The following is a 14,279-nucleotide window of genomic DNA, read 5'->3' on the forward strand; positions in this document are numbered from 1 at the left end:
CGTTAACATTCTTTCCTCTGCGAGTTTGATTTACCACCATAACTGTTCCACTTGTGATTTCCCGATTTTGAAGGAAAAATACATTACAACTCGTTTCGGTGTTTTATTCCATTTCGACATTTCCTTTCTGCAATACATCAGATATTAGCAATACTGTTTATGATGAAAAAAAAAACCAATGCAGCCATTTAATTTTTAACTGAAGATTAGAAAATGTCGTAAATTTTGTCTTTTAGAATATAGGACGATTAGACGATTTTTTGGATGCTTTTTAAAATGTATTTGTCTTTTTCCATTCTACTAGTATTAACTTTAAAACGTGACGTTTAGTTGTAACGCGGCGACACCCCATATGTTTGATGTTTTAAACATCTATAAAATGAATTCAATTGAACATTATTAGATGAAATTTTCAATTTTGATTAGATTTATGTTTGTGCATCTTTTGGTGCATTATATTTTATAATATGACGCCAAATATTAAAGATATGCACACAGTGACATTACTTTTGGATCAACCCTCGTACAAGGTCAAATGAATCAGCACCCACCCTCCCCGCCCACACTTCATTCTCCATAAGTTATTTGTATCATAGATATTCTCTTTCTAAATTGGCGAATATATTATACATTTCTTCTATACTTCATACAATTAACAAAGCTATAACAATTAGTTTTTCTTCTCTAATCAAGTTTCTGAGGTTAAAATGTTAGAGGAATCAATATATATGCCCCTTTGTCACAAAACATGTTAATCTTAAAATGAAATAAATTGATTTCTATTAAATCGGAACGCATAAATGTCGAAACCGGGGAAGGGGGGTAGGAAGGATTAGTCCCCCCTTTGCAAAAATAACTTTAATATAGGCATTGAAAATTGGGTACCTTTTTTGTTGGTTAAGCCCCCTCCTTTTCTGTTAGTCCCCCTTTCAATTTCCTTCCGACGCCCATGGAAAGAAATTTCACAAATCAACAAAACAGATATTTGTACACAAATATGTTGGGCTTATTTTAAATATCTTGAAAGTAGTTTGTTAAGTGAAGATTTACATCGTCCAGGAATTTTTCGAACAAGCCTCGTATTCGAAAGTGTGAATATGTATTAAAAGCAGAAGTTGTTAAAATTCATGCAAAATAAGAGTCGCTTCGTATTCAGTTGATTACCCCCTCCTTTGCAAATTTTGCGTAATATTTAATTTACATTCTTTAAGGTATGGACAAGATACTACAATTCAGAATCCATCTAACATTTATTTCAATGTTGTTGAACGATCCGCTGATCGGAGAGCAATTGCATCATCTCGGCTCTTTCCGTCAGAGGTCGGAAAAACATCGACAATCCTCGACTGACTCCGCTTCGTCCATTCAAACGTCGGGTGTAATAGGTGAAGGAATACGGATCAGGTCGATATATTTTTCTCCGCCGGAAACTGCCTTCTAATTTTATATTTCGTTATGCATAAAGTTCATCAGAAAGGTTTTATGATTTGTCTAATTCTTCGATGTAAAAGATGCTTTTAATTACAATCATTTGTTAATAGTCTTTGAAAGCAGGAACTTAGTGTTGTGCGTTCCACAATTCAAAGTAACTCGGACTTCAAAAGTTTAACATTTGAATGAAATTCAAATATGATCACATGACTGAATCAGCAAGGGTAGACCCCCTTTGATATCTGAGGTTAGTGTGCGAGTCGTCTGGTTCCCTGTCCCTGTACTTCTTGGCAAAGATACATGAGCCAGGTGACCAGGCTAGTGTACTAGCTTTGAAAGCCTTGAATGCATTAACATATTAACCGGATGTTAATTTTTTCGCATCTTTCAAGCTTTTAAATCAAAAACAGAATATACCCGTCGGAGAGAATGAATATACGGACTTAAAAGTCCCTTCTATAGTATATTTTAGGTAATATCAAAGTTAAACTCCATAATCCACATTATCATATTAGTATAAGAGTTTTTTTTTCAATTATTATTCAAGTAATACATTCGGAGTTGTTTTTACGCTAGGTGGAAAGACCCGAGAAGATGCGGCTAATATCTCCGAAGAGATTTAATTCGTTGTCTTTTCAATCTACATATGCATGTATATATACAAATGAAAATGGTGAGTTCCTATCAAGGAATAGTTTTGGAAAAAATAACAATCTATCGAATAGTTCAGTTTGATATACATGTAGTTTGAATTTTGAAAGTCCAGGTACATATACATATAAAATGGATTTTGATATGTAAAAGTACAGTTAATTGTCTATTTGGTACGTGGGACGGACTATATCATCATTGTCCACAGGTATACCTGAGGAATTGTTGACGTTTATTTTCCTATTTTCCTTTCACTATCAGGAAGTCATTACGTATACCACTTTGTTTAATTCCAGAGATAGCTAAAATGAACTCCTTGGATGTGTAGTACAACGTAGAATTATAATCTCATGATTGGGTCCCGGTGCCAGTAAAAGGAAAAAAGTTAGAAAAAACCCTCAGAACTAGGACAGAGAAATCATTTTAACCGGTGTTAGTGTATAATTATGTAATATATAGGCTTGTAAAACAACAATTCCCTGATTTGCGTCTTGTATTAATTTTATTGCTTATGTTACAAGTATTCACGTTGAAATCATCCTTCGAAGCGTAGCACCCTGTTTGTTTAAAAGATTGTCTTCCTTTCCTTTTAGTATTTTGAAAATTGTATTGTGATGGCAACATCTTTACAAACTTTATTAATAATAATTTCTAAAATTAATTGTTAAAAAAATCAATTTTAAAAAGTAGAATTAAATTACACAAGAATTGTTGATTTTAAATACGTTAAACATGTATATCACCACCGATTATGACGTAATATGTTCTTTTAGTCATGTGACATGTTCCCTGTCTCCCCTTAAATCACAGGGGCATCTTATCCACTCTGTTCTCTACTTCACATATAAAAATACACAAGGGAAGAATCGAAAGTAGCACACGATTTTTAAAAAAAGTCAAAAAACAACTTACTTGAGAAAAGTTACACAAATCCTGAAAGGAACTAGCGCAAATAATGTCCTAGTACTTATCCAGGCTAAAATATTCCAGATATATCCATCGAAAATAGCTTTTATCCAACTAAAACCCCAGCTTTCTGCACAGTGTGAATCTCTACGCCCAAGAAAAGATAACTCACCCGGATGACAATAGGGTAGTGCCCGAAGTCTTCCAATGGCACTCGGAAGGCCTCGGGTACTACCCTATTGTCATCCGGGTGAGTTATCTTTTCTTGGGCGTAGAGATTCACACTGTGCAGAAAGCTGGGGTTTTAGTTGGATAAAAGCTATTTTCGATGGATATATCTGGAATATTTTAGCCTGGATAAGTACTAGGACATTATTTGCGCTAGTTCCTTTCAGGATTTGTGTAACTTTTCTCAAGTAAGTTGTTTTTTGACTTTTTTTAAAAATCGTGTGCTACTTTCGATTCTTCCCTTGTGTATTTTTATATGTGAAGTAGAGAACAGAGTGGATAAGATGCCCCTGTGCTGCTTTCCATTAAACAGGCAACGCCGGATTTGCCGATGTTGCCGCCGACGCCGGATAATGGAACGCGCGTTGCCGGCAAGCAATTGCGGTCACGCATTTTACCATTGCCGATTCAGAAACAATATGGCGTCGTGTCATCGAGAGGAGGTTTACAGATACTACAAAACGGCGATTTCTTCCTTAGACTCTGATAAACTACAACGTCAGTGCATAAAAATTAATTACGGAGAACACCCACCAACAAATAACAGGATAAGTATCCGTTTATAGTTAATTCTATATGATTTTTTTAATTGAACATGTAAAGTACAACTACTCCGAATTTTCTCCACACATATAGAATAAACAGTTATTTATGTACATCCTTTTGTAATTAAACGCAAACTGCATGATAAGTATTCCCACCTTTTTACGTCATATTTGACTGCTTATTGCGTCATATCACCTGTCTGGATAAAGAATATAGTCTTTTACTTTTTATCTGTCTGTTGACGATGGCCTCTCTTGAGCTTCTGCATTGCCCTGGATGCAATTCGTTATTTTTATCATTATCTCACTTTAATCAGCATAATTGCCAAGTAAATTCGCCAGTACAACCCCTCATTCTTAAGGACAACATGACCACTGTGTACAGGTATTTTATTTGCAAGTCTTGAGTTAACATTTTTTTATTCACAGTTACTGTTAGATAGAATGTTCTATCATTAAAATTATAATTATCCTATGGACCCGGTTTAACTTTTGCTACATTGCAAGTATACATATTGGTGGTATTCTAACTGTGGTGAGGGCTTGTCCTGAGAGTGAGACACAGTTAGATTATTATAGATTATATTATTAGTGACTGTACGTACAAAGTAAGTAAAAGTTCACACACTAAAAAAGAAAAGGTATGTTCACATTGTAATTAAAATAATCACAGAAGATTTAATTTATAAATTTTTCTGCATATTTAATCATCAGTATGCAGATTTTCAATGATATGTTTTATTTAATTAAGATATGAAATTTTGTGCATCAATAAGAATGATAGGAATTAAACACTACTCATGCTACTAGGGATAACAAGAATTTAGAAGGTTCAAAATTTTTAAATACCATTCTAGTTTTCAGTATATTTGCAGGGAAGAAGAACCACATCATGGACAGGGGGCTGCTTGTCAGCCAGTACACAAAGCTGCAACAAGCACTGTTGCAATTGTACATGGTAAGTAAACAAATCTTTATAGATGCAGGAAGGATTTTGGTGTAATGTCTCAAAATAGTTCTTTATATTTTGTGATTTAAGATTCAGGTTAACTAACTCAATATACATTGTTTTGCAGTTTAAAATAAGTTTTATGTGATACCAGGTATATTGAATTGCAAAATTTTGCCATGTATTCATTATATGACTTTCTAATAATTCCATAATTAATTTAAAAAACATGTACACTATTGAAAGTTGAATGAAATAATCAAAATAGATAGCATTATTTAATAGCAAATATAAGTTTCCCATAAATATTTTTTGTATCAGCAGGTGAAGAAAATGAAACAACTGTCACAGAACTTTCCCCTGCCACACCTGTGCAAGGTACATCATTTCTTGTATAATCTATTAGATAATATTTCTTTCTCAGGTCAAGCTTGAAATTTTTTTTTGTTTGCAGTTGCCAACTTTTAATCTTTAGAGTGGGTAGGTAGGTAGGCATGCTTTTTAAACTTTGCCTTAATTTAGATTTTAGAAATTTGTTAGATAGCAAATATTAGAGCTTTTCATATGCCTACTAAACAAGAAAAAGATCCACTCTTGGTTTAAACCAGTGATTGATAAAAATAAATATATCTAAAATTATAAATGAAACAGTCTCAATATCCTGAAAAATTGAAAAAAAAATATTACAAAATGGCAAAAAGACAGTCTGGGTTGGGTGCACTTTCAGTAGGTTGGTAGGCAAATGCAAAAAAAATAAATTTTTATTTTAGGCCTCACTGATATTTATATCCCTCGTTTTCACAAAAGCAAAGGGACATTATATCTCATTCATCTGTTAGTTGGCCTGTCTGTCACATATACATTAACCTTGGTCATAAAGTTTGAGTGAGAAGAGATAGGGCTTTCATATTATACATGTATATTACATATGGTAAGACCTTTCTAAATATACTATGATTTTTGGCCCCATGACCTTGAAGTTTGACCTACTTTTCAAAAAAATTAACATTTACATGAAATTGGTCATAACTTTTGAAAGATAAAAGATAGGGCTTTGATATTACTTGTATATTACCTGTTTTAAGATCTTTCTAAATGTACTATGATTTTTGACTCTAGTACTAGGGATGTGCGATTTTATCGGTATACCGGTATATCGCGATTTTTTGTTGCCTGATACGTATCGTGATACGGAGACCTAAATACCGGTTTTTAGGTACATATTATAAAGTCCAGAAATTATTCATATATTTGTTCAATCTTTCAAATTACAATTGCAAAAAGTATAAAGAATGTTGTTAAAAGTGAAAAGAACGGCATCTTACCGTCCAAACATGATTGATTTTATATACATAAAAATTTCAAGAATGTAAAATTTTGTTTTTCTGGCATATTTTTTAGAAAAATAATGACTTTTCATATAATATCATTGTAAAAACTGCTTTTAAAAATATCATGATATTATCGTGATATTGTGGGGAAAAACCGTGATATATCGCGATACGAAATTTTTGGCGATACCCGTCCCTATCTAGTACATTGACTTTTCTTTATAACTTTTGATAGAGAAAGAGATAGGGTTTGTATATTTCATATGTGAATTACCTGTGACAAGAAGTTTACAGACATGCTATGATTTTTTGTCCCTTGACTGTTATGCTTGTCCTAATTTTCAAAAATTTTAACTTTGGTGATTACTTTTGATGTCAATGACATATGATAGGGCATTCATATTTGACACAATATGTCATAATATACAATATGCCATAAATAATGGCATCTCATCTAGTAAGATGATGAAAGCAGAAGACAAGAAAATTCTTTGAATTTGCTTGTTGAATTTAATTTTCATGCATTAAAAGAGATTATTTATTTTGCAGATGTAAAGCAGACATGGACCAACTGTCTTACCAAAGGCCTCATCAATTTTAGAGGTGAGTTGGATGCAGAGTTTGCGTCGAAAAAGAAAACCCATAAAGCATTATGGAAAGAAATTGCTGATAAAATGAAGAACGAGTATGGGTTTACTGGTGACTGGCTTCAGTGCCAGTCAAAATTTAACAAGCTTACTGCCAAATACAAGGCTGTAGAGGATGCTAACAAGAAGTCTGGGGAGAGACGGAGATCCATGGAATTTCACAAAGAAATGATGGAAGTTATGGGTGATGATCCAAAAATAACGCCATTGAAAACAGTATCTGTAGGTGTGAGTAAGGGTGTAAGTATAATTACTAGTGAGAAGGGGGAGAAAGAGGAGGGGCATGAGAAGGTGAGTGGTAAAGTAGGGTGTGAGAAAGTGAAGAAAGTGTCTAAGCGTAAGAGGGAGGATGAGTTGATAGATTTGTTGACTGAGGTGAGGGATGACAGGAGAAAGTTTCAGGAGGAGCAGATCAGAGTAAATGAAAGAAAGCTGGTGCTTATGGAGAGATTAGTGTCTTTGCTTGAAAATTAAGTATGTGTTTTCTCTTCTGATATCAGAGATCAAATTAGTAAGTGCATGTCACTAAGACCAGACCAAAGTCAATTTTTATTTGGATTTTTAATATTTTGTGTTTTGATTTAATATTATATTTGTTTGGAAATTTGCTATTTTGTCAAACATCTTAATTCAAAATTTTGCTTAAATTGTTTCAATTTCAAAATTATTTCAAAAGATAATTTTAACTGAAGGTAATATATTCTTAGTTTATGGTCTATGGCCCTACGGAGAATGTTTATCTCACATACTTTTTCAAAACAATGCAATTCTGTAGAATACATGTATTCCAAAAAAAAAACCCAATTAAAATTTTGTTTTTTTGTTAAAATAATTGAAAGAACCATTCGCATATATTTTTTTGTTACTTGTACTCTGACCATCATTTTTCAAGGTGGTATAGTAGATAGTTTTGTTGTTTTTTTTTCTTTTTAAGTTATGTTAGAAAATTATTTTAAAACAAACAGACTAAGAACAGGTGTAAATATTGATGTGAATTTATTATTAGTTGTTGATTGAACTTTATACATAATTTATATGCATTCACTGATGATAAAAAAGGATTTTTCCAACCAGAAATTGGATTTAGCTACAATTTCAGGATACATCATTCTGATCATTGAAAATTTTTAATGTAAATGTTACATAAAAAGCATTTTGTTAAATTTCAATAAAAAGGAAACATTTGTAAATTTAGCATTGTTTTCTTAATTTCATTGAAGTTTATTATCGGTTGGTAGACCAGAAATACTGGGCTAGGGCATTTCTTTTTACGGATCCACTCTGGTTCAAAGGCTCACCCACAGCTGGAGCATCTGGGAAGATACTGGTATCATTGCACATGTCCAGGTCATTATCATTGTTCTGTAGAAAAAGAAATCAAGTATAAAGAGCAAGAATCATTTTTACATGTGTTTCAAATGCCAAAATTCATGACGATTTTTTTAAGTGGGGGGGGGGGGCTTACGTCTATGCACATATTGTGAAGTGTACAGGCTGCTGTTATAACACTTGGAACGTCTTCTAGTTTGGTCATCTCAAGGAATCTCAACCTTCTCCATTTTCCTTTTAACAAACCAAATGCTCTTTCAATCATCTGACGAGTGTTGGAGTGTATGAAGTTGTACCTTTTGTGACACTCGGCCAGATTTCCTGTATCTTTATATGGTGTTAAAATCCAACTGAAATGCAATACAAATAACTTATACATAAAAATAATGTACATGATTTTCAAATCAAGATTTGTTTGTAAAATACTGATGCCCTCATGTGGCATCTTATGACAAGGGCTGAATTCTTTCAAATGCATATCAAACTCAAAAGGTCAATGTCAAATGTCAAAAGTGTTGGTACCGAAGGGATGGCCTTGTTACAAGGAATATACATGTTAAATATGAAGACATAATTCTAGCTGTTCAAAAGTTATGACCAAGGTTGAAGTATTAAAAATGGGTCATACTCTTAGGTGAAGGTCAAAAGGTAAAAATATTTATACCAGATGAAAGTCATAGCTTGTACTGTTCAAAAGTTATGGCTAGGTTAAAGAGTGTTATCTTTTTTTTTTGTAGAAGTATGTCGAATTCCAAGTTCAAGAAGTCAAATTTGGTCTTGTCAAAGGGAATACACCTGTGAAATATGAAAGCCATAGCCCTACCCACTCAATAGTTTATGGGCTAGGTTAAAGTTAACTACAGACAGACAAAAACACTATACCACAGGATCTTTCGATCCAGGGACATAAAGAGTATAATCTGCCCGTTTATTAAATGAATGTTGATTTTAATAACCTTTGCAGTGGATATGCTGCATCTCCAACAATATGTGTATCGCCAGGAAAGAGGTTTTCGTTGGCTTCATAAAGGGGGGAATTTTTGAAGACCCTTGCATCGTGTACAGAACCAGGCCATCCGGATACAATGTCCGTGAACCGCAAAGTATGATCACACACTGCCTAAAAAGTAAAATGAATGGATTACTACTAGTAAATCACAGGAATCATGGAGGCAATTAGTCTTATTTTTAAAACCGAATTATATGTTCACCTGTAAAATAACCGAATAGTCCCGTTTCCTATTCAGATAAGACATGGGATGGTATTTTTCTTGTGGAGCTTTTATCTGAACGTGACATCCGTCGACAGCCCCTAAAACTCGAGGGAAACCCATGAGGTTTTCAAAGCCTTCAATGACTTCATTTGCCCTAGCTCCTGTAACGATAAATTCCAGTTTTATTATTTTACTGAATAATTAAAAAAAAAGGGGGGGGGGGGCACTTGGACATGCTCCGTATAATTTTTAGATATATTGTTTACTGTAGAAAAGAAAAATACTTTTACTTCCCCCAATGATGTCATATTTTTTGTGAAGGGTTTTTTATTATCATTGCCGGCCCCTTATTAAAAGTTGATAATGAAAGCTTATAAATGAACACCTATTATTACACACACACACACACCCTCACAGACATATGCACTAACCAGTAGGCCACTTGATTTTTTCTACAGAAAGGCATTGTAAAGCGGTACATGTCCTCATGAAGCATCGGTACACGGAGGAATAAGTGACATTAAACCTGTCACTTATTTGTCTGTATCCTTCCATATTTGCCAACATCCATATAGAAATCATTACTTGTTTGGAAGGTTCAATGATTTCTCTGCCATGAACATGTTCTTTTGGGATGTGGCCTGTTGACAGTATCTGTTAATTAAATAAAGTTTACTTCAATGATATTTTGGATTTTTTTTTTTTTGAAGCCCCCCCCCCCCCCCCTTCACCATATGTGTACCTAACCGTACATAAATTTCATAACCGGTTATTCATTTTTTATTGATGACAGTATTGAATAATAAACGTGTCGATTTTTAAAAATACTATAGGATATGATCAAAAGTACATTTTATTATATTATGAAGGGGGATAAGTGCATCGCCGTAATCAAAACAAGTTTGTGTAAAGAAGTCATAGTAAGCTAAAATATTATCACAGTATAAATAATCCTCGTTAAAAAATCTTTTGTGAAAGCTAAATATGACATATGGTATTACTAAGTAAAATATAAAAATATAAGATTTTTAAGTGTAGGTTCAAATGAAATTTGTTATTTACGTTCAAATTCAAATAATTCGGTTATTGTTTTAAATCTTTGATATTTATAAAACACGATTTATTTAAATTGTGAAATTTACAGGAAAGTCCTATCTTTATATAAAGAGGCAAAACAAATAGAAAGATCTTTTTTTTTTTAAATTTTAGCTAGTCTGAACTTATAAAAAATAGGCCATATATGAAGTTAAAAACAGAACTCTTCTACACACATAAACATAAACATTAATTGCGACGCTTGGAAGTTTATTTAACGAAATGTTATATGACTCCACTATACATCCATGGATATAAGATACTAGAAAATTAAATTTCAATTCATATGTTGAATCGATTTTTAATTCTGCGCATCTCGGGTACTCTTAATGGGGCGCAATTTTATCTGTTTTATTATTTTATTTTTCTCGCATATAAGCGATCGCAATTAAGTTCTAGAATGGACACTTAAATAATAGTAAATAAAGCATTTCATAGACTTTTTACAATAAATCCCCTTTTTTTTTGCCTAGAAGAATTTGTGAACATTACTAAAAATTTTAAAATATATCAAACAAAGAATTTTAAAACAGTTATCAAACTCAGCTATTGAACGCAGCCCTTGGGCAGATCGATAGACTTTGCATTGGAAGCATTTTATATATGAAATGGTGTATTTTCTTGAGCGATTTATTAATAATTTAAAGCATACCTGTCTACAGACTTCCTCAAAAGTCTCTCTTCGCATTCGAAAATGCGAGGAAAATTCATCTGGGGAGTATCCTGGTATTGTTACGTTGAAATAATCAGAAATACGCTGTCGGCTTATTCTTTTTTCTGACAAGAGATGACGTATAACCTCTGGCGTAACATCGTCGTCACAAACATTCATCTCATCGCTTTCAAGTTCTTGAAGGAGAAATATCTTTATTATGCGAGTGTTTCGCTTGGATTCGCATTCCTCCATATTTAGTAATTGTGACGTTACCAACCGTTCCATTAACGTCACCGTTTCCAGCGTGACGTCGCCGAGAACACCAAAATTCAAAAGGCAACGTTAATGGAATTAGGGAATACAAATATAAGCATTGAATTCATATTTTTGGATGTGTTCGGTCCTATAACGCACCTGGCCGTGCCGACAAATTATCATACCAATTTGTATTCAATTGGTATTCAATTTGTCGGCACGGCGAGGTGTGTTATAGGGCCGAAGACATAAAAAAATGAATTCAATGCTTAGATACGAATTGCTTTCAGTAGTGTTATATAAAGGAAAATATTTGCCAGATTATCGAGTATAATATGGTCTGGGTCAGTTTACGGTTTATAATAAAGCATAAACTGACCGAAACCAGATTATGCTCGATTATATGGCCAAGAATTAAAGTAATTCCTTATAATTTAATTTTATTAAGGTATGACTCAAATTCTTGGCGTAATCATTCGATTATAACCTGGTTTGGTCAAACTGACCCAAACCAGGTTAAAATCAAATAATTTGGCAAAAACAAAAATAGAGTCATTCCTTATAATTCAATTTTTGAATAGTTTAACAAATGTGGGTGTAAAATTGTGCTCTTTTTTATGAGTTCAAATTGCCGCTCAATAATACATCCCTAGTAACCGAAGTGATATGAAACAAGGGGAGGTAATAATTGAAACACAGATTTAGCTGGCATGGTGTTTGTTTACACGAGGTAAGATGGAGATACTGTTTGAAGTTAAAGGTACATTTATTAAATTTGGAATTTTCCATGAATCCCAAGGACTGGAAATGAGGGGATTGTATGGATACAGATAATTCAGTTGGTTGTCAAAGGGGTGTGTCCCCATACCAAACCAGATTATTGAAAAATATTTTGCGTTCCTTTTCGGATATCTACCAATAAAAACTAAAATACAAACAAAATTTAGTTATATATAATTTAACACTTTGGATGTAAAATTGTGTTGCTTTTTACTAGCTGCAGATCTGTAGCGTAATGGTTTTATGTATTTGTCTTTTACCATAACGCTACAGATCCCGTAATGCAAAAAAAGATGCAATTTACGCAATATTTTTTTGCGCACTTTTGGAAGATTTTCTTCACTTTCTAGCATTGGTCTATCAACTTACGTTCACTCCTCAATTCTTGACACATTCTGTAGCCAATATGTATATTTTATCCACCTCCCAACCATTTATAGTTGTTTCTACAGGTAATAAACTCGCTTGAAGTAAATTTCAGCAATCTAACAATTAATTTTAATCAGGCGAGTTAATCACTTGTAGAGACGACTATAAAGGGCTTGGAGATGGATACCCAATTTCGCGGATTCAACGTTACCCTAATATCGGGTATTATACGCGATTTCACGGATAATACCCGATTTCGAGTATTCTCTCCGACCTGTTCAATGGACTTCATTGTATACGGAAATAAAATTGATAGGGCCTATACATTATTAACGTAACAGAGATCATTGATTGAAACATTATGCTATCTATATGATATATACATGAATGTATCAATATTGTACATGAAACACTTTACCTACATATGTTTATATATATAATAACTGATTTAAGGAATAACTGTCTAATTTTTCGATTTCATGAAGTGATCAATCGATTAGCTTGCGTGATAATTTGCATAAAGTTATCACGCAAGCAAATCGATCATGAAATTGAAAAATAAGACAGTTATTCCTTATATTTACATGCTTTGATTCCGTCAATCCACGTTCCGCCCTGTTCCGCCCTGTGCGTGGTTTGTTTTGGAACCGCGCCAATACACTGATGGCGAAATAAAGTACATTTACAATTGGTAATTTTATCTCGAAAAAAGACATTGGAAATGAAAATAAAAGTATATAAATGTTCATGAAAACATATTGTTTTCATGATATAATTGTGGGTCATTTTTGTGCACATATATATAACATTATGGGATCAATATGATATGTATATATACCTTGGTGGATTATTATATATAAGTAGAAAGAATATTTTGGGATATATACACCTAACCTTTTTAGGCGTCGTTAAAAGATGCGAAGAAACTTTTAAAATACTCGGCTGATAAGCTACCTATAACTATCAATTCCAGGTACTTACCATAATATGCTCCCGAACAAAAGAACAGTGTACATACATGTACATTGTACAAATGTTTGTTTATACATAATAACTGATAAGTATATAAATGTTCATGAAAACATATAATGTTTACATGATATAATTGTGGGTCATTTTTGTGCAATATATAATATTGTGGGATCATTGTGATATATATATATATATATATATACATAGTTGTGGGTCATTATATATATTTGTAGAAAGAACATTGTGGGAATACTTAGTAAACGCGTCTATCTTTTATGCATCGTTTAAAGCTGCATAAAAGCTTTAAAAATACTCGGCTGATAAGCTTCCTAACTATTTATTCAAGGTATTTACCATAATATGCTCCCGAACAAAAAAAAACAATGTACATACAAATGTTTGTTTATACATAATAACTGATAAGTATATAAATGTTCATGAAAAAATATAATGTTTACATGATATAATTGAGGGTCATTTTTTTGCACATATATATAATATTGTGGGATCATTGTGATATATATACATAGTTGTGGGTCATTATATATATGTAGAAAGAACATTGTGGGATATACACGCGTCTATCTTTTATGCATCGTTAAAAGCTGCGTAGAGGATTTAAAAATACTCGGCTGATAAGCTACATAACTATTAATTCCCGATATTTTCCATTATACGCCCCGAACAAAAGAACAGTGAGTAGTGGGAAAGTATATAGAATATTGTGGGTCACACACAAAATTCATCCAATCCACTGAGTGGTAAGAATTGATGTATATAAAATTGCATTGTGGGTCATTTTTGATTAATGTAATTATGGGTCAAAATATTTTTTTTGTAAAATATGAAAATATGGTTTATATTATAGCAATACACAAGTTTTTGAGGCGGTGGTTTGTGGGTCAATATATAATGACCCACA

At 32.9% G+C, this 14,279-nt stretch overlaps 2 protein-coding genes across 3 annotated transcripts; one reads left to right on the forward strand and one right to left on the reverse strand.

Moving 5' to 3' along the window:
• The first annotated feature begins 3,534 nt into the window (after window positions 1–3,534).
• Window positions 3,535–7,710, forward strand: LOC134274571 (uncharacterized). Of its 2 annotated transcripts, none has more exons than XM_062756846.1 (4): window positions 3,535–4,146; window positions 4,637–4,719; window positions 5,032–5,088; window positions 6,591–7,710. In XM_062756846.1, exons 1-4 carry the CDS (start codon window positions 4,007–4,009, stop codon window positions 7,160–7,162), a joined length of 852 nt encoding a protein of 283 aa, XP_062612830.1. In that variant the 5' UTR covers window positions 3,535–4,006; the 3' UTR covers window positions 7,163–7,710. The 2 variants fall into 2 exon arrangements, with proteins under 2 accessions (XP_062612830.1, XP_062612831.1); XM_062756847.1 differs by having other exon boundaries at window positions 5,035–5,088.
• Window positions 7,711–7,796: 86 nt separating this feature from the next.
• On the reverse strand, window positions 7,797–11,239 carry LOC134274570 (uncharacterized). The gene is made up of 6 exons (XM_062756845.1): window positions 10,979–11,239; window positions 9,663–9,885; window positions 9,229–9,392; window positions 8,974–9,137; window positions 8,154–8,367; window positions 7,797–8,050 (listed from the first exon to the last, which is right to left on the reverse strand). Exons 1-6 carry the CDS (start codon window positions 11,231–11,233, stop codon window positions 7,913–7,915), a joined length of 1,158 nt encoding a protein of 385 aa, XP_062612829.1. The 5' UTR covers window positions 11,234–11,239; the 3' UTR covers window positions 7,797–7,912.
• Window positions 11,240–14,279: the final 3,040 nt, after the last annotated feature.

This window comes from Saccostrea cucullata, unplaced genomic scaffold, assembly GCF_032062105.1.
Source record: "Saccostrea cucullata isolate Sc308-1 unplaced genomic scaffold, CSIRO_AGI_Scuc_v1 ctg411, whole genome shotgun sequence".
In the NCBI taxonomy this organism is placed as follows: Eukaryota; Metazoa; Mollusca; class Bivalvia; order Ostreida; family Ostreidae; genus Saccostrea; species Saccostrea cuccullata.